This window comes from Mustela erminea, chromosome 1 (assembly GCF_009829155.1).
Source record: "Mustela erminea isolate mMusErm1 chromosome 1, mMusErm1.Pri, whole genome shotgun sequence".
Taxonomy (NCBI): domain Eukaryota; kingdom Metazoa; phylum Chordata; class Mammalia; order Carnivora; family Mustelidae; genus Mustela; species Mustela erminea.
The window spans coordinates 144,844,877-144,865,475 of record NC_045614.1 but is presented as its reverse complement, the minus strand read 5'-3'; the positions used below and the strand labels follow the sequence as shown (position 1 = coordinate 144,865,475).

General features: G+C 36.5%; 1 protein-coding gene across 5 annotated transcripts in view; it reads left to right on the top strand.

Moving 5' to 3' along the window:
* The window catches only part of RNF13 (ring finger protein 13), a 148,764-nt gene that overhangs the window by 98,005 nt on the left and 30,160 nt on the right, over window positions 1-20,599 (top strand). For all 5 annotated transcript variants that reach the window (XM_032345690.1, XM_032345685.1, XM_032345694.1 and 2 more), the window contains 2 exons: window positions 1,827-1,932; window positions 9,228-9,321. In XM_032345690.1, coding sequence (XP_032201581.1) covers window positions 1,827-1,932; window positions 9,228-9,321 — 200 coding nt within the window. The remainder of the gene's footprint in view (window positions 1-1,826; window positions 1,933-9,227; window positions 9,322-20,599) is intronic.

The window sequence follows — 20,599 nt, the reverse complement described above, 5'->3', positions numbered from 1 at the left end:
AGTCTGGCTTTTAACCCCTGACAATGTTAATTTATAGCTGGTTGGTAGGAGTAGGGTAGGGAGGTTGTAGAAGACTAGCATCGTATGGAAAGGTTCTTCTACTTAAAAGTGGCACCACTGTTACTGTCTCAGCACTGGCTCATATGGTTTCAGAAGATTTGTGTCAAGCATAGGGGCATTACTTCCAGACCTGACCTCATGCTGGAAGAGATGGCATACATTACAGTGGCCCAGGCCTGCTGCTTTTCTTTTTTCACCCTGATAGATCAGTCCTTTTAGTATTTTATGTAAAGCTACAAAAACACATGTAAATCTTTTGTCATCCCCTATTCTGCTCAAAGCTATTGAAATAAAAATCTCCTTTTACTTTAGTGTTCTTAGCATTTTTGGGAAAATATTTAAATTATTGGGAAATTCCTTATATTATCTTTTTTATTTGTTTTTGTATTTGGTAAAGCATGGTAGCGCTCCCTGCATATGAATATAATAAATAATGGCAAGAAGACTTAAAAATTGCTTTATTTAATTTCATGTTATTTTTCTTAAGTACTATGGTGTTCTAAGCATCTCTATGTCGGGAAGGAGTTGGCCCGTTTTTATTTCCCTTTTATTGAGAATTTTTGTTTTGCATTTAACCCTTGTGTCACAAAGTAGCAGGCTTCACTGCCTAAAAATCACCTAGAAGTGGGTTACAATGTAGTGTTACTAGCACCATACTAGTGGAGTAGCACCTGAGTACAATGGAGAAAGCAGTCCTATCACCATTATACAAGCGTTTCCCTAGACTGAATATATTTTCTAATGCAGGATTTGGCAGCCATGTAAAATTTGCTCACACAACAAAAATAGTGTGCCTTTTTTTTTTTTTTTTTTTAAAGATTTTATCTGAGAGCAAACATAAGCAGAATCAGAGGCAGTGGGAGAAGCAGACTCCTCACTGAGCAGGGAGCCCCATGCAGGGCTCATTCCTAGGATTCCAGGATCATGACCTGAGCCAAAGGCAGACACTTAACTGACTAACATATCCAGGCACCCCAGTAGTGTGCCTGTTCTGATCATAGTTTCATTTTATGAGTCAATTTCTGTTATTGTAATTCCACCATAAGCAATAACATGGTTAATAACAAAGGGGATTAAGGCAGGTAGCCTTACTCCATCCCTTTCCGATAACATACACATTTTTTTTTTAAGCTTTTTCCAGTCAAGCAATGGGAAGGGTACAGAGTAGGGAGGAGGCTACAACTCCTTTTAATTCCCTTATCAGTTTTTTATTCCATATCTCACAGATTAATGTAGAGTACAGGGGCTATGTCCATTGTACTTGGTATAAGAAGTTCATGTAAAGCATAGGGAAGAGGGAGGATATTTTTGATAATAGTAGCTTCAGAGCTTTACCATAGGAGGAGCTGATGAATAATAATTTGACTGGGATGAGGGGTTTCGTTGACAAGATACCCAAGGTACTACCATTGTTTAAATTGCTGATTTTGCCCATAAAATATGCAGAATTTTGCCCAGGTTCCTAAATTCAGTGAATAACATGTTTCTGGGATGGACACAGTAATTATTATTGGCTGATTTCCTGTACCCAGTCTAAAAGCTTCCTTAATTATGTAAGCAAGTTATTTTGGTAAATATGTAGAAGAAACAAAGATGGAGAATGTATCTCTTAAATTATTGGAAATGATATATTAGAAGATGAGATGTGTTTAGTGGATTGAATTTTAATATCTAAATGCCTTTTAAGCAGTACTTTTGTTTTTAATTAACATTGTAATTTGGTAACTCTTACTATTTCTCAATTACTAATTTTTGTTTTCTTCTAGGGGCCACATTATCTTAGTTCCAGAATTTAGTCTTCCTCTGGAATACTATCTAATCCCCTTCCTGATCATAGTGGGCATCTGTCTCATCTTGATAGTCATTTTCATGGTAGGTAAATCAATGTTAAATATATTTTTAAAAATAATATGGATGGTTCTAAAAAACATTGTATTGGGAGCCTGCTTCTCCCTCTGACTCTGCCTGCTACTCTGTCTGCCTGTGCTCGCTCTCGCTTGCTCTCTCTCTGACAAATAAATAAATAAAATCTTAAAAAAAAAAACCAAAAACATTGTATTGAGTGAGAGCAGACTTACATAAAGGGGTACATATTGTATGAGTCCATTTATATGATTGGGTCTAGAAAAGGTGAAGATAATCTGGGTAGAAAAATCCTAACAGTGATTACTTCTAGGGGTGCTAGGAAGAGGGAGTGAGGGATTTACTGAGAAGGGTATGAGGGAACTTTTGAGGGGGTAAGTCATATTCTGTATCTTGACAAAGGTTGCACAAACATCTGTACACTTAAATTTTTTGCATGTCTTTGTATATAAATTTTACCTAAGGAAAAAAATACTGTAAAAGAAATACTAAGCTCTAACTAATGATACATATGCTAAAGTATTTGGGGAGACATATATTGATGATCTGCAACTTACTTTGAAATGCATTATAAAAACAATGAGAGAAAGAGGTGTTTTTGGGGCGCCTGGGTGACTCAGTTGGTTAAGCGGCTGCCTTTGGCTCAGGTCATGATATCAGAGTTCTGGGATCGAGCCCTGCTCAACAGAGGGCCTACTTCTCCCTCTGACTCTGCTTGCCACTCTCTCTCTCTCTGTCAAATAAATAAATAAAATCTAAAAAAGCATTTTAAAAAAAGAGGTGTTTTGATGGGTAAATAGAGGGATGGAAAGGTGATTAAAAGTGTAGTACAATGTTAATTATGGAATCTAGGTGATGGGTATATGGATATTATAAAATTTCTTCAATTCTTCTCTGATTTGAAAGTTTTCATATCAAAATGTAAAGAATACTATGAGTGCTGAGGTTAAAGGTGATGATACATTATCTATAACGTGGTTACTACAGTATGGTCCCGGGACTTTTAATGGGACTTTGAAGTCAGAATTATTTTCATAATAATGCGAAGATATTATTTGCCTTTATCACCCTCAGTCTCTCAGTGTTTAAAGTGGAAGTTTCTAAAAACTATATGATTTGTGATATAAAAACAAATTGAAGGCAGAAGCAGAGAAGAGAAGACCTATGTATTAAGATAGATACTAAAAGAGAATTGCAGGGGCACCCTGGGTGGCTCAGTTAGTTAAACGTCTGCCTTCAACTCAGGTCATGATCCCAGGGTCCTGGGATCGAGCCCACTGTCGGACTCCCTGCTCAGTGGGGAGCCTGCTTCTCCCCCTTCTTGTGTTCTCTCTCTCAACTTAATAAATCTTCTAAAAAATTTTTTTTAAAAATTAAAAAAATAGAATTGCCTCTGTATAAAACAATCCCAGGAGTCTCACTTTATTTTTTATAAAGAATATTTATAATAACATTCAATCAGTTTATTATTATATGGACATTACAGGTTAGAGATTAAATGCCATTTTGGAATGTTCAATCTTTCTGTGATGCTGTGGATTTCTTTTCATTTATTTAGATCTTCTATATGCATCTGTTTAATAATTTTTTTCTGTAAACATTTTGCACGTCTTTTGTTAGACATTTTTTTTTAAGATTGTATTTATTTATTAGAGAGCACAAGCAGGTGGGAGGCGTAGAGGGAGAAGCAGACTCCCCACGGAGCAGGGAACCTGATGTGGGACTCCATCCTTGGACCCGGGATCATGACCTGGGCCGAAGGCAGATGCTTAACCGATTGAGCTACATAAGCACCCCTTTAGTTAGACTTTTGAAATTGCATTTTGTAAGTGGTGTTATTAGGATATAAGAACATTATGGATTTTTTCAAAGCAAACTTTTGATTTTTGAATAATGTTAAGATTTACAAAAAAATTTCAAAAAAGAGTGTTCTTGTACATTCCTCATCTAGTTTCCCCACTTTACATTATCGTGGTCCATTTGTCAAAACTAAGAAACTAACATTGGTACATTATTAGTAATTGAACTCCAGACTTTGTATAGATTTCATCAGTTTTTCCATTAATGTTATCTTTCTGTTCCAGGATCCAAAACAAAAATCCTGTTCCAGGATTCCAAATAAAAACTATTTTATTTAGTTAGTATGTATTCCCAGGCTCCTCTGTTCTCTGATAGTCTTGTCAGTCTCAGTCTCTCTGTGTTATCCATAACCTCGACAGTCTTGAGGAGTCGTGGCCAGGTATCCTATAGAATGTCCCTCAATCTGATGTTTTTCTTATGATTACATTGTGTTATAGGTTTCTTGGGGGAATAAGTTTTTAAAAACAGAGGTGAAGTGCCCTTCTTACGTCATGGAGTACATGATATCTGCATAACATCACTAATGGTATTAACATTCATTCCTTGGTTAAGCCAGGTTTCTCCACTATAAAGTTAATATTTTTCTCTTTTTCTGTTCTTACTTTGGAAGTGAGGCACTTGTATAGCACCCCTAAAACTGAGGAGGGACAAGCAAGATCTAGAGTGGGGAGTAGGCGAGAGTATCTATATATTATTTGGAATTCTTTTGTGAAAAAGATGTATCTATCTCTTCTTGGCATTTACTTATTTATTCAATCATTTATTTATATTAATGTGTACTCCTGTATATTTATTTTATACCTTGGTTTATAATCCAGTGCCATTTTATTTATGTTCAAATTTTGACCTTTGGCCATGGAGAGCTCTGTCAAGCTAGGTCATGTGTCCCTTTCATTTGATCCATCCTTTAGTTTTTCTAAGCACTTCTTTTGTATCTGGTACAGTAAGAAGCTTCAGATTCATCTTATATTTTCTTGCTCCACCCCTAAAATTAGACATTTCTCCAAGGAACCCTGGTTTCTTTTATCGAAGAGTTATATTTAGAAACCAAGATTTAGACACTGGACATCATTTTTATATATTAATCTTGTATCTACAAACTTGCTGAATTCTACTCTGGTAATTTGAACTTATTGAGTCCCTTAGGTTTTTAGTGTAGAAAATAGAATAGAAAGAATAACCAAAAAATGCCCTTGGCAGAGTATGAGTAGATGTAAATAACCTTAAATCAATAAAGATTATTGACTAAAAACTAAAAATGAATATCATTAAATGGTTAATTTATTAGAAGACTTCTTGAAAGCAGAAACAACAAAAAAATGCTACTTATTGTTGAACCTCCTATTTAACATTATGCTGTCCTTTCTGGTAAACTGAGAAAAAAAGACTGTATAAGGATTAGAAATAAAAATTTTCTTTTTCCTTATTTAATGATGAATGGGTGCTGAATTATATATCTTTTACCTGTTGTTATGATCATTGTTTTTTTTCTCTTTTACTCTATGTGGGATTACATTATTTTGTAAATTTTAAAAATCCTTGTATTTGATTATCGTGTATAAATTTTGTCTTTACATTTTGGATTACTCTGATTTCTAATATGGACCATTTAGTTCTACACTTTTACATAGATGCAAAAATCCAAAATAAAATATTAGCATTCTGAATGTCTGGGTAAGGGAAAGTTTTAGTATTATGGGACCAGAATAATCTTTTTTTTTTTCTTAATGGAATTATTTCATTTTGGTTTTTTAGGAAGGGAGGGAGATAGGATTGAGAGAGGAGGGGGAGAGGGAGAGACCCTTAAGCCAATTCTATACCCAGCAGGGCTCAGTCTCACAACCCTGAGATCATAACCTGAGCCGAAATCAAGAGTTGGATGTTAACTTACTGAGCCACCTAGGCACTCCTAGAATAGTCTTCACATCAAACTGGACAATCCATTAGCACATGGAGCGGGTGCTGTAGAAAAAAGTATGACAAGTCCTCAAAAAATTAAACAAATTATCATATCCAGCAATTCCACTTTGGGTATATAACCAAAAGATTTGAAGACAGAGTTGGACAGATATTTGTACACCTTTGTTCATAATAGCATTATTTCCAATACCCAAAGGTGGAAGCAACCAAATTGTCCATCAGTGCATGAACAAAATGGGTTTTCAGATAAACAAAATGTGGTATAGACATACAATGGAATGTTAGCTTCAAAAAGGAAGGGAATTCTAATACATGTACAATGTGGACGAACCTTAAAGACATGCTCACTTGAAAAAAGCTAGTCATGAAAGAACCAGTACTGTACAATTTTATTTATATGGGATACCTAGAGTAGTCAGATTCAGAGACAGAAAGTAGAATGGTAGTTGCCACGGGCTGTAGGGAGGGTAGGGTAGGGAATTACTGTTTAATGAGTACAGGGTTTCAGTTTTGCAAGATGAAAAGAGTTTTATGAATATATGGCAGTGATGGTAGCACAGTGATGTGAATGTACTTAATGCCACAGAACTGTAACTTAAAAATGGTTAAGATAGTAAGTTTAGTGTTATTTTACCATACAGTTGATCCTTGTGCAACATGGGTTTGAACTGCATGGGTCCACTTAAAAGCAGTTACAAATAAGTAACTAGACCCATAAAACTAATAACCCTTATTTTCTGTTTCCTAAAATAGTTTTTGATAGAGTTGGGATTATATATCAGTTTTTGGTGAAGGTTGTTTACAAAATAATCTAGGTCTGTTGACTTTTCTCATAGTCATCTGGACATTCAGATAGATGGTTGTCTTTTTCTACTACCACGCCCAGTGTGGAGCTTGATGCAGGGCTCGATCTCACAGCCCTGAGATCATGACCTGAGCTGAAATCAAGAGTCAGATGCTTATCTGACTGAGCCACCTAGGTACCCCCTAAATTATATTTTTAAGAAATTGTCTATTTTATCTGTTTTCAAGTGCCTTGTCTGGAATCAAGTGCCACTCACATAACAATTTAAAGAGAATTTCTGTTTTTTAAAGAGAATTTACACTATATGTGAAATGAGTTCTCTTTATTCATATTTGTCCATGCCTTTCACAGTGTTATCAGAAGTTTACCTGTCTTGTCTTTCAAAGAAGTGGACCTTGAGTATTTTCTCTTGTTCCTTTCATTCAACAAGTATTTTGCATCTATGATGCACTGCTTTGGGGTGCAAAGATTCATCAGTGAACCAAATAGGTAAAAATGCCTTGTGTAAAGTAGCCTAGATTCTGGTAGAAGTTACATTCTAAAGTCTTCACTTTCATCCTTTTTTTTTTTTTTCTCTATCTCCTGAATTTCTGCTTTTTATTTTTTTCATTAGTTTCAGAGGTAGAATTTGGTGATTCATCAGTTGCGTATAACAGCTGGTGCTCATTACAAATGCCCTCCTTAATGCCCATCACCCAACTATCCCTTCCATTTCCCTTCTCCCCTCCATCCACCCACATTTTGTTTCCAAGAGTACAGCATCTCTTATGGTTTGCCTCACTCTGAATTTTCCATCTTATTTTATTTTTTCTTCACTACTCCTATGTTCATCTGTTTTGTTTCTTAAATTCCATGTATGTGTGAAATCATATGGTATTTGTCTTTCTCTGACTGACTTATTTCACTTAGCATAATACCTTCTAGTTTCATCTGTGTTGTTGCCAATGACAAGATTTTATTCTTTTTGATGGCAGAGTAATATTGAGGTCTGTGTGTGTGTGTGTGTGTATACACATATATATTCCATCTTCTTTATCCAATCATCTGTTGATAGACATCTGGGCTCTTTCCTTATTTTGGCTATTGTGGACATTGGGGTGCAGGTTCCCTTCATATCATTATGTTTGTATCCTATGGATAAAATCCTATCCTATGGATAAAACCTAGTAGTGCCAATGCTGGATCATAGGGTACCTCTGTTTTTAACTTTTTTGGGTACCTCCCTACTGATTTCCAGAGTGGCTGCACCAGTTTGCATTTCCACCAAGAGTTTAAGAGGGTTCTCCTTTCTCCACATCCTCTCCAACACTTCCTCTCACTCCTTCCTGTCCTCATCCTTTTCCCAGCCCCATCCCTAGGCACAGATCAGCTTTTGGTCACTATAGATTAGTTTGCATTTTTTTCAGCTTTATACACATAGAATTATATATTATGTACTCTTCTGTGTCTGTCTTCTTTCTCTCAGGATAAGTATTTTGAGATTCATATATTGAGTATATTGACTTTTTTTTTTTTAACCCAGTTCTGTTTGATTGTATAAATAAATCAACAGTTTTGTTTATCCATTTACCTTTTGATAGGCATTAGGGTTGTTTCTGGTTTTTGGATATTACAATAAAGCTGACATGGACATTTGTGTACAGGTTGTTATATTGATTCATACTTTCATTTCTATTGGGTACATATAAGTAGAAGTGGGGTGATTGAGTCATATGGTAAATGTGTGTTTAAAGTTATAAAAAACCATCAGCATTCCAAAGTGGTTATAACAGTAGTGTATCATGATGACAGTTCCTCCACTTCGTTGCCAACACTTGATATAGTTCGTCTTTTTAATTTTAGTCGTTCTCATAGGTGTATAGTGGCAATTGTGATTTGAATTGACATTTCTCCTTGACTAATTATGTTGAGTATCTCTTCCAGTGCTTATTTGCCATGCATTTGTCTTCTTGGTAAACTGTTTATTCAAATATTTTGTCCATTTGTTTTCTGTTGGGTTGGTTGTTTTTTATTATTGTTTTTGAGTTCTTCATAAATTCTCATACAAATCTCTTATCAAATATGGAATTTGCAAGTATTTTTTCTCATTCTGTGGTTTGTCTTTTATTTTTTAAGTGTGTTTTGAGGATAGAAGTCCTTATTGACACAGTCAAACTTATCAAAATTTTCTTTTTATAGATGTCACTTTTGGTATTTGGCTCTGTCCTGTAGACTTCCTTTGCATTCTTGCAAGCACAGTCACTTATATTTGAAAATATTTTGTATATTTTATCCAGCATTCCTGAGTATTCATAGTACAGGTGTTCTATAATACTTCTATTCAGTTTGCTGCTACAACTGAAAGTGCAGTGACTAATAAATGTATGTTTGAAAATTTTATTAGTTTGTAACTTACAGGAATTTCAACTCTGCCTTCTTGATCCAGTGGAGTCTTTGTAACTTGCGGTCTATCATTTATATTTGCAAACAAATAGTTCTATGTTATTTATAATGTTTCTGTTAGAGTAGATAAAGATAACTTCGGTGAATGATTAAAAACTCAAAGGATAATTTGAGGTAAACTACTTATATAATTAGTGCTTCAATTAATGATATTGCAATTAGGGCTTAAGTAAATTGAATTGATTTGCAGCAGCTATCCAGAAACATGTCTATTATTGTAATGGCCGTTTTCCATTTGCACGTTTAATGTCTGATTTCTTTTTTTCTTTATCTTTAGATCACAAAATTCGTCCAGGACAGACATAGAGCTAGAAGAAACAGACTTCGTAAAGATCAACTTAAGAAACTCCCCGTACATAAATTCAAAAAAGGTCAAGTGAATATTTTAATTTTCTAAATAATCACCATTTGTTTATTTAAGAATCCATGATGACCTCATTCTAATACTACCTGCTGAGTCCTTGCCACATACTATGCCTAATACTTTGTTAATAGTGAGTGAATGTGGAAGATGGGGTTTTTTTTGCTGTGGTGTTTGCTGGTGAAGGCAAGAAGGGGGTAAATTGTTGGCAGAGAATTTACAAACAATAACGAAACTGACCTAAATGCTTTTTATTATCACCATCTGTCAGCAGTTCTCAACCTAAATGGATAAAATACTTCTGTGCATTAATATGATCTACTCCCACTAATCCTCCTTCTCTCTCCCACCATATATCACTATTTAACTAAATACAAAGTTAATAGTTACGTTAACTAAATACACATGTGGCTATTATATGTCAGTATATTTTAAATATATTGTCTCATTTAATTTTCATATTTCTATGAAATGGATACTTTAATGGGCATTATGGATGAGGAAATAGAGGATCAGAGAGACAAAAAACTTTAATGTCACACAGCCAGTCCTGATAGAGCTGGGGAGGGGTCTAATAATCTAGTCAATATAATTTCTCCTACCTATGCTATAGTACATGCTTGTTAAATCCTTTCGGCTAGTAGTCCCAGACTTTTCAATTCCATATACCATGAAAAGTATTCTGTTTTTTAATTCAGAAAAAAATGAATAGAAAGGAGAAATGGGGAAGGCATTAGAATTTAGTTCTGCCAAAATTTTATTTTCCAAGTAATAATGTGGGGGCGCCTGGGTGGCTCAGTGGGTTGAGCCTCTGCCTTCTGCTCGGGTCATGATCCCAGGGTCCTGGGATCGAGCCCTGCATCAGGCTCTCCAAGTAATAATGTGTTTTAAAAACCTTCCATTTATAATAACTGTTATTTGATTAAAAATATAACATTAACAAAAAAAAAAATAGGAAAAGCCACATGTTAAAAGGAATAAACAGACACATTTATAAAAATGTACTGCACTGTCCTCATTCACTGTGGAGTACATAAAAGTTATTCACAGGCCAGAAGTGGTTTAAGAACTGGTTTTAGGAATCACTTTTTTAAACTCCATTTTGTGTTTATTTTTATGCTTCCTAAACCCAGAAAAAAAGTTTAGAAAGGTGGTATTGTCCTAGCATACATAGTTGGTTTTTTATCTGAGTAAGATGAGTAGCCATTATAGGATTTTGAGTGGGGGGAGAAGGTGATATGTAATTAAGTGTTAAAAGGGTCTTTCGGGGGCGCCTGGGTGATTCAGTGGGTTAAGCCTCTGCCTTCGGCTAAGGTCATGGTCTCAGGGTCCTGGGATCGAATTCCGCATCTGGCTCTCTGCTCAGCGGGGAGTCTGCTTCCTCCTCTCTCTCTCTGTGCCCGCCTCTCTGCCTACTTGTGATCTCTGTCTGTCAAATAAATAAATAAAATCTTTAAACAAAACAAAGCAAAACAAAAAAAGGGTCTTTCTGCTGCTAAGAGTAGGGTGTAGAGGGTCAAGGGTATGTATACATAGAGAGACCAGATAAGAGGCCATTGCAATAATCCAAGTGAGGTATGAATGTGGGTTAGACTGAGTGGTAGCAGTGGAGGAGGTGAAGAAAATCTTAAATTCCTAAAATTTAAATTGAATTTAAATTAAAAGAAAATCTTAAATTCATATGTTTGGAAGATGGAATACACTGTATTTATTAATGGACTAGTTGGGGGAGAGAAAACAGGGATGACACCAGAGATTTTGGTTTTAGCAATGGCATTGCCTTAAAATAGAGATAAGGATGGTTAATAAGGGTGGAGTGGTTTTGGGGGGAAAATTGGGCAAGTAAGTTTTGGACCTGTGGAATCTCAGATGTCTTATAGACATTATAAATGAGTCTAAAGTTTAAGAGACAGATCTGAACTGGAGGTGTTGCATAAACATGTATTTAAATCATGAGTCTTGAATGATGGTACCAAGAGAATGAGTATAGGTGTATGGAAGAATACCATATTTGGGACATTCTAACATTAAGTAAGGAAGAAGAGGAATCAGCTAGCAGTGGAGACGGAGCAGGAATGGCCAGTTATATAAGGGGAAAATCAGAAGAGTGCGCTTTACCAAAAACCAAAGTGATGCAAATCTGTCGAAGAGCGAAAAGTGATATAACCTGTGTGACAAGCTCCTGATAAATAAGGAAGATGAAGCCAACAGTTGGCCATTAGATGTTATTATCTTGATGAGCAGTTTTGACAGGAAAAAACCCGAGACTGTGGTGGGTTTAGGAGAGAATGGAAGGAGAAGGATCAGAGCCAGTAACTGCAGACAACTTTAAACAGAAATTTAACTAAAAGTGGAAGAAATGTGGTAGCAGTTGGTAGAGACGTTGGGTTAAGAAATAACAGCACGTTTACTGAAGAAAATTGATGACATGAGTGACAGATGGGAGAGTAGCTGTCATCCTGTCTTTGAGAAGGCAAGAAGGACTGGGATCTGGTACACAAATAGGTGGACTAGCCTTAGGATGGTAGCATGGAGAGCTGAGCCCTGATGGAAGGTAGAATATGTGGATGTAAAATTCTGGGACATGGGTATTTATGGTGGTAGGTCTGTGGAAATTTACTTCCATTTTTCTCAGGAAGTGGGAAACAATAATTAACTGAAGTGAGGATGGGAGGGGAGATGCTGGAGGTTTCTGAACAGAAAGGTATAAAATATTTCTAGGAGTATAATTGTGCAGATGGACCAGGGAAATATAATATGATAACCTGACAGCCCAAACCTCTCTGTCGGGTTTATGGTTATGAACCAGTCAACATATTTATGTTTTTCTCTAGCTGTATTCATCTGTGTGGACTGGTGTTTTATCCTTATTATCCTGTTTTTTTTTTTTTTAATGTGAAGTATAACATGTATACAAAAAACATCTAAGATACATATTTCTGGAACCATCTAGTTCAAGAAACAGAACATGATTGGTGCACCAGAAACTACTGTTTACCCTTCTGGATCACAATACTTTCCTCACTGGAAGTAGTCATTCAGGCTTATGATAATTATTTCATTGTCTTTCTATTGGGTTTTACCACCTGTATATTCATTCCAAAATAATATGATTGAATTTTTTCCCATTTTTGAATTACATTTTTTTAAAGTTTTCAATCACCCATTTTTCATCATGACAAGTGCCCTTCTGAATTCCCATCACCTATTTCACCCATCTCCCCACCAACCTCCCCTCTGGTTAACCCTCTGTTTGTTCTCTATAGTTAGGAGTCTGTTTCTTGGTTTGCCTTTCTCTCTTTTCCCCACCTTTGCTCGTTTGTTTCGTAAATTCCATCTGTGAGTGAAATCATACAGTATTGGTCTTTCTCTGACTTCTTTCGCTTAGCATTATGCTCTCTAGCTCCATCTGTGTTGTTGCAAAAGGCAAGATTTCATTCTTTTTTATGGCTGAATGGTATTTCATTGTATATCTATATCACATTTTCTAAATCCATTTATTAACTGTTGGACAGTTGAACAGCTTCCATATCTTGGTTGGTGTTAATAATGCTGCTAAAAACATTGGGGTGCATGTATCCCTTTGAATTAGTGTTTTTGTCTTCTTTGGATTAATATCCATTAGTCTGAGTGCTGGATTTAGGGTAGCTCTATTTTTAACTTTTTGAGGAAACTCCATACTGTTTTCCAGAGTGGCTGCACCAGTTTGCATTCCCACTATTAGTGCAACAGGGTTCCTTTTGCTCTACATTCTCTCAAACACCTGTTGTTTCTTGTGTTGTTGAGTTTAACCATTCTGACAGGTGTAAAGTGATATCTCATTACTTTTGACTTGCATTTCTCTGATGATAAGTGATGTTGAGGATTTTTCATGTATCTGTTGGTGATCTGTATATCTTTTTTGGAGGAATGTCTGTTCATGTCTTCTGCCCATTTTTAATTGGATTATTTGGTTTTGGGACATTGCGGGGGTTTTTTGGATTTGGTTTTTTTTTTTTTAATAGTGGACATTGAGTTTTTATAAGTTCTTTATATACTTTGGATATTAACCCTTTATTGGATATGCCATTTGCAAATATCTTCTTCCATTTAGTAGATTGCCTTTTAGCTTTGTTGATTCCTTTGCTGTGCAGAAGCTTTTTTATTTTATTATACCCCAATAGATTATTTTTGCTTCTGTTTCCTTTGCCTCAGGAGACGTATCTAGGAAAACATTTCTATAGCCAATGTCAGAGAAATTACTCCCTGTATTCTCTTCTAGGATTTTTATGGTTTCAGGTCTTACATTTAGGTCCTTAATTCATTTTGAGTTTATTTTTGTGTATGATGTAAGAAAGTGATCCAATTCCATTCTTTTGCATGCGGCTGTCCCAGTTTTCCCAACACCATTTGTTGAAGAGACTGTCTTTTTCTCATTGGATGTTTTTGTTTCCTTTGCAAAAGATTAATTGACCATATAATCATCGTTTTATTTCTGGGTTTATTTCCATTCCATTCTGTTGATCTATGTGTCTGTTTTTGTGCCAATACCGTACTGTTTTGATTACTACAGCTTTGTATTACCCACAGCTTTGTACTATATCTTGAAATTCAGGATTATTGTACCTCCAGGTTTGTTATTCTTTTTCAAGATTCCTTTGGCTTTTGGGGTGTTTTTGTGGTTGCATACAAATTTTAGGATTGTTTGTTCTAGTTTTGTGAAAAGTGCTGTTGGTATTTTGATAGGGATTACATTAAATAATAGATTGGATGGTATGGACATTGTAACAATATTTGTTGTTCCAATTCATGAGCATGGAATATCTTGCCATTTCTTTGTGTCATCTTCAATTTTTTTAAATCAATATTTTATAGTTTTCAGAGTAAGGTCTTTCTCCTTCTGGGTTAAGATTGTTCCAAGGTATTTTATTTTGGGTGCAGTTGTAAATGGGATTATTTTCTTAATTTCTCTTTCTACAGCTTCATTATTAGTATATAGAAATGCAATGGATTTCTGTATATTGATTTTTTTTTAAGATTTTTATTTATTTATTTGACAGACAGAGATCACAAGTAGAGAAGCAGGCACAGAGAGAGGGAAGCAGGCCCCCCGCTGAGAAGAGAGCCCAGTGCAGGGCTCGATCCCAGGACCCCGGGATCATGACCTGAGCCGAAGGCAGAGGCCCAACCCACTGAGCCACCCAGGCGCCCCTGTATATTGATTTTCTATCTTGCAACCTTACTGAATTCATTTATTCTAGTAGATTTTTGGTGGAGTTTTAGGGTTCTCTGTGTAATAGTATCATGTCATCTGCAAATAGTTAAAGTTTTACTTCTTTCTTACCAATTTGGATGTCTTTTATTTCTCTTTGTTATCCTAGCTGTGGTTAGGACTTCTAGTAAAATGTTGAATAAAAGTAGTGAGAATGGACATCCTTGTGGATGCCCCTTTTCCCTGTTATATATGATGTTAGTTGTGGGTTTTTCATATTTGGCCTTTAATTTGTTGGTGTATGTTCCCTCTGAACTCTGAACCTACTTTGTTGAGGATTTTTTTTTTTTTTAATCATGAATGGATGTTGTATTTTGTCATGACTTTTCTGCGTGAAAAATTGAAATCATCATATAGTTTTTATCCATGATACAGTTTTCTGCATGAAATATTGAAATCATCATATATTTTTTATCCTTTTATTTTTTAGTTTTTTAAAGATTTTATTTATTTATTTGACAGAGATCACAAGTAGGAAGAGAGGCTGGCAGAGAGAGAGAGAGAGAGGAGGAAGCAGGCTTCCTGCCGAGCAGAGAGCCTGATGCGGGACTCGATCCCAGGACCCTGAGATCATGACCTGAGCCGACAGCAGAGGCTTAACCCACTGAGCCACCCAGGCACCCAATTCTTTTATTGATATGATATAACAAGTTGGCTGATTTGTGAATATTGAGCCACCTTTGCATCCTGGGAATAAATCCCACTTGATCGTGGTGAATGATTTTATTTTAATATATGTTGGATTTGGTTTGCTAATATTTTTGTTGCAGATTTTAATATCTGTGTTCATCAGAGATACTGGCCTATAGTTCTCTTTTTTTGTGGTGTCTTTAACTGGTTTTGGTATCAGGATAATTCTGACCTCACAAAATGAAAAATTTGGAAGCTTTTCTTCCTCTTTTATTTTTTGGAATAGTTTGATAAGAATTGGGTATTAACTGTTCTTCAAAAAGTTTCATAGGGGACTTGAGTGGTACAGTCAATTAAGTGGCCGATTCTTCGTTTTTGCTCAGGTTGTGATCTCGGGGTCATGAGATTGAGTCCCATGTCTGGCTTTGCATTCATTGCAGAATCTCTTTGAGACTCTTTCTCTCCTCTTCAAATAAATCTTAAAATGAAATAAAATGTTTTTTAGAATTCACCTGTGAAGCCATCTGGTCCTGGACTTTGGCTTGTTGGGAGTTTTTGATTACTGATTCCATTCCATTCCTGTTAATCGCTTTGTTCACATTTTCTTTTTCTTCCTCATTTTGGAAGACTTTATGTTTCTAGGAATTCATCTGTTCTAGGTTATCCAATTTGTTGGCATATACTTTTTCATAATATTCTCTTATGACCCTTTGTATTTCTGTGGTTTCGGTTGTTATTTCTCCTCTATCATTTCTGTTTTGAGTCCTCTCTCTCTTTGATGAGTCTGTCTAAAGGTTTATCAGAACCAACTCCTGGTTTAAAATCTGTTTGGATGATTTATCCATTCATGTAAGTGGGGTGTTAAAGTCACCTGTTATTGTTTTACTATCAATTAGTTCCCTTTATGTTTTTATTAGCTGCTTCGTGTCTTTGGGTGGTCCCATGCTGGATGCATAACTATTTACAATTGTTGAATATTCTTGTTGGATTGTTCCCTTTATAATGATATAGTGTCCTTTGTCCCTTGTTACAGTCTTTGTTTTAAAGTCTATTTTTAAATAGACTAAGTCTAATTAAGTCTAATTTTAAAGGCTCCAAGTATTGTTACCTTGGCTTTTTTTTCACTTCCATTTGCATGGTAAATGCTTTTCCATCCTATTTCTTTCCATCTACATGCATCTTTAGGTCTGAAGTGAGTCTCTTGTAGGCAGCATATAGATGGGTTTTGCTTTTTATCCATTCTGTCACTTTTGGATTGGTGTGTTTAGTCCATTTATAGTCAAAGTAATTATTGATAGGTAGGTGCTTACTGCCATTTTGTTACTTGTTTTATGGTTGTTTTATAATTCTTCTCTTTTTTGTTCTCTTCTCTCACAGATGGCTAGTTTAGTGATATGTTTGGGTTTATTTTTTGCATACCACTTACTGATTTATGATTTGTGGTTATCATTAGGTTTGTATATAATATCTTTTGCATATAGCAATCTATATTAAGTTTCTGACTGCTTAAGTTTCAACCCATTCTTTACTCCTTCCTCTTCTGTACTCCTATACTTTTTTTAGGTATATGGTATCAAAATTTACATCCTTTTATTTTCTGAATCTCTTGACTGATTTTTGTAGACACACTCCTACTTATGATCTTTCCACTCAAAGGGTTCCTTTAACATTTCTCATAGCACTGGTTTAATGGTGATGAATTCCTTTAGCTTCTGTTTATCTAGGAAACCATTTCTCTCCTTCTCTTCTGAAAGATAGCCTTGCTGGATAGAGTATTCTTGGCTGGAGTTTTGTTTTGTTTCCCTTCTTTCAGCTCTTTGAATATATCATGCCACTCTGTTCTGGCCTGCAAAGTTTCTGGTGAAAAATCTGTTGGTAGCCTTATTGGATTTCCCTTGTTTATAACTGTTCTCACTTGCTGCTTTTAAAACTCTCTTTATCCCTACTTTTTACCATTTTAATTACTGTGTGTCTTGGTGTGGACCTCCTTAGGTTGATTTTGTTGGGGGCTCACTTTGCTTCTCGGGTCTGGATTTCTGTTTCCCTCCCTGGAATTGGGGCAACTTTCAGCTAGTATTCCTTCCTTCCTTCCTTCTTCTCTCCCTCCCTCCTTCCTTCCTGTTTTTCTTTAAAGATTTTATTTATTTATTTGACAGAGTGTGCACAAGCAGGGGGAGTGCAGGCAGAGAGGGAGAGGCAGAGCAGGGAGCCTGATGGGGAGCCCGATCCCAGAATCCTGGGATTATGACCTGAGCTAAAGGTAGACACTTAACTGATTGAGCCACTCAGGCACCCTCAGCTCGTATTTCCTCAAGTAAGTTATCTTCTTCCCTTTCTTTCTCTTCTTCTGTGATCCCTATAATGCAAATTGATGGAGTCACTGAATTCCTTAAATCTATTTTCAGTTTTTATTATTTTTTCTCTCTTCATCTTGATTGCTTTCCATTATTCTATTTTCCAAGTCACTGATCCATTTTTCTGCTTCCTGTAGTCTACTGTTTATTCCCTCTTGTGTATTTTCAGTTATTGAGTTCTTCATCTCTGATTGGTTATTTTTTATATTCTCTCTTTGTTGAGAGTCTCACTGAGGTCCTCTACTCTTGTCTCAAGTCCCATGAGTATTTTTATGACCTTTACTTTAAATTCTCTATTAGGCATATTACATATCTCTGTTTTGTTTGCTTTGATTTTTGTCCTTTTCTTTCACTGGGGACATAGTCCCCTGTCTCCTCATTTTTTCTGTCTCTGCATCTGTTTCTGTGTGTCTCCTGCTCTTGGAAGTAGTGGCCTTCTGAAGAAGCGGTTCTGTAGCGCCTTGCAGTGCAGTGTCTCCTGTTCACCAGAACTGGGTGCTTCAGGGGTGTTTCCAATGTGTGTTATGTGTGCCCCACTATTGTGGCTGAGCTGCTTCTGCCTTTAGTCCCATTATCTGCAATGGCTCTCTGCCCATTCTGGGGAGGGTCTGGTCCCTGTGTTGTTAGTGGGCCAGTCTGAGGCCACCTTTGGCTTGAACTGAAACCAGGCATTCTCCAGAGGTGCAGTAGCATGTAACTTCAGGGCACTGTCCGTGTGTTGTCCCCCGAGAAGCTTTTGTTAGTGGGTGGGGCCTGCAGTCAGACCAGATATCTGCCCTCAGCCCACTGCTGGGGTAGAGTTGGAATAGTGTGTGTGGCTATCTTTCCCTCTCCCTGGGGGCAGGAGTCACTTTGGAGTGGTACTGGTTCTTGTTGGCCCTGCTTTGTGGCACTACTTTGGATGGCCTCCAGCCTAGGGCATATTGGAGAAGGCAGGTCTATAGGAGAATGCAAGGGTAGGGCACACTGTTAGCAAGTTAGGAGGGAAATCTTGGTGCTACACTGATTACCACAGGTGTCCATGTGTCTAGGCTCAGGGGTGATGGAAAGAAATGAGGGCCTTCCGGCTCCTTTGTTCCTAGAGAAGTTTCCCATCCAGTATGCATTCTAAAATTGTTAACCAAATCCTCCTCCTGTATACCCCACGCATTTTTTTTCCCCCAAACCAATGCTTCTATGCTATATCTCTGTGGGGCTGTTTCTTGTGCTGTCTCTTTAAGGGTGCGGACTCCATTTCTTGTCACCCTCCCTCAGCTTTCCTAGGGTGGAGACTGCTGATTTTTAAAGTTCCTGTTGTTAAGCTGATTTTAAGAACTCACAAAATTATGACCTTCTGGTTTTCATGCAGGTTTCCTGTGCCTGGAGTGCTTTGTATGAAGGTCTGGTTCTCTCCCCTTTCTGTACATATGGTGTTCCTCGCTGCCCTGGACAGTCCCATTTAGCTCCTGACATCATCTCCACCCTTCCTTCCCTTTTCAGTGTGGTCTGGTCTCTACACTGAGTTATGGAAAGTCTGTTCTGCCAATCTTTAGGTCATTTTCTTGGTCATTTACACAAATGTAGGTGTTATCTAGTTGTAACCATGGGATGAGGTGACTTAGGTCCTTCTACTCTGCCATCTTCTCCATGGGATCCCCAGAAAGTCATTGCTTTTTATGGCTGAGTAATAGTCCATCGTGTGTTTCTACCACATTCTGTTTATCTGGTCATCTGTTAGTAGACATGTGGGTTGCTTCTACCTTTTGACTATTGTGAATAATGCTGCAGTGAAAATTGTTGTAAAAGCATATGTTTGAGTTCCTAAATTCAGTTCTTTTGAGTACATACCGAAGTGTTGTATTGCTGGGTCATTTGGAAATTCTGTGTGTAACTGCCCATATTGTCTTCTACAGCCGCTACACTATTTTACATTCCAAGCAGCAGTACAATGTTCTGATTTCTCTGTATTTTTGAGTTAATTTTTATATATAGTGTGAGGTAGGGCTCCAAATTTTTATATATATATTGTGCATGGAAATGCAATAGTCTCAGCCCCATTTGTTGAAGAGAGTCTTTTGTTATTGAATGGTCTTTCACCAGTCTCTTCTATTGGTCTGTATGTCTGTCCTTATGCCATTACTACATTGTTTTGATTACTTTAGATTTGCAGTATATTTTGAACTGGGAAATGAGTCCTACAACTTTTTTTCTTTTTCCAGACTGTTTCAGATATTTAGGATCCCTTGCAATTACATTTGAATTTGAGATCACATTTTCCATATCTTCAAAATAGGTTGTTGGAATTTTGATAGGGATTATATTGAATTCATAGATTTCTTAGAGTATTATTACCATCTTAATATAAGGCCTTTCAATTAATGAACATGGATAGTCTGTTTATTTAGGTCATCTTTAATTTCCTTCATTAGTGTCTTATATTTCTCAGTGTACAAGTCTTTCACTTCATTTGTTAAACATTTTCCTAGGTATTTTATCCTTTTAGATCTATTGCAAATGGAATTGATTTCTTAATTTCCTTTTTGGATTGTTCATTGCCAGTATATAGGAACCCAACTGATTTTTATATAATCTTGTAACCTTCAACTGCTGAATTTATTGACCCTATTAGCTTTCTTTCTTTCTTTCTTTCTTTTTTTTTTTTTAAGATTTTATTTATTTATTTGAGAAAGCAAGTGAGAGCACAAGAAGGGAGAAGGACAGAGGAAGACTCCCTGTGGAGCGAGGAGCCCGATGCGGGACTTGATCCCAGGACTCGGGGATCCTGACCTGAGCCAAAGGCAATCGCTTAACCAAGTGAGCCATGCAGGCACCCACTCTATTAGCTTTCTTATGGATTCTTTGGGATTTTCTATATATAGGGTCATGTCTTCTGTAAATAGATGTAGTTTTACTTTTTCTTTTCCAGTGTGGGTTCCTTTGCTTTCTGGTCTAACTGCTCTAGTAGTAATGCTCTATGATAATGTTGAATAGCAGTGGTGAAAATGTGCATCCTTTTCTGTTCCTCATCTAAGAAGGAAAACTTTTGGTCATTCACCACTGAGTATGATACTAGT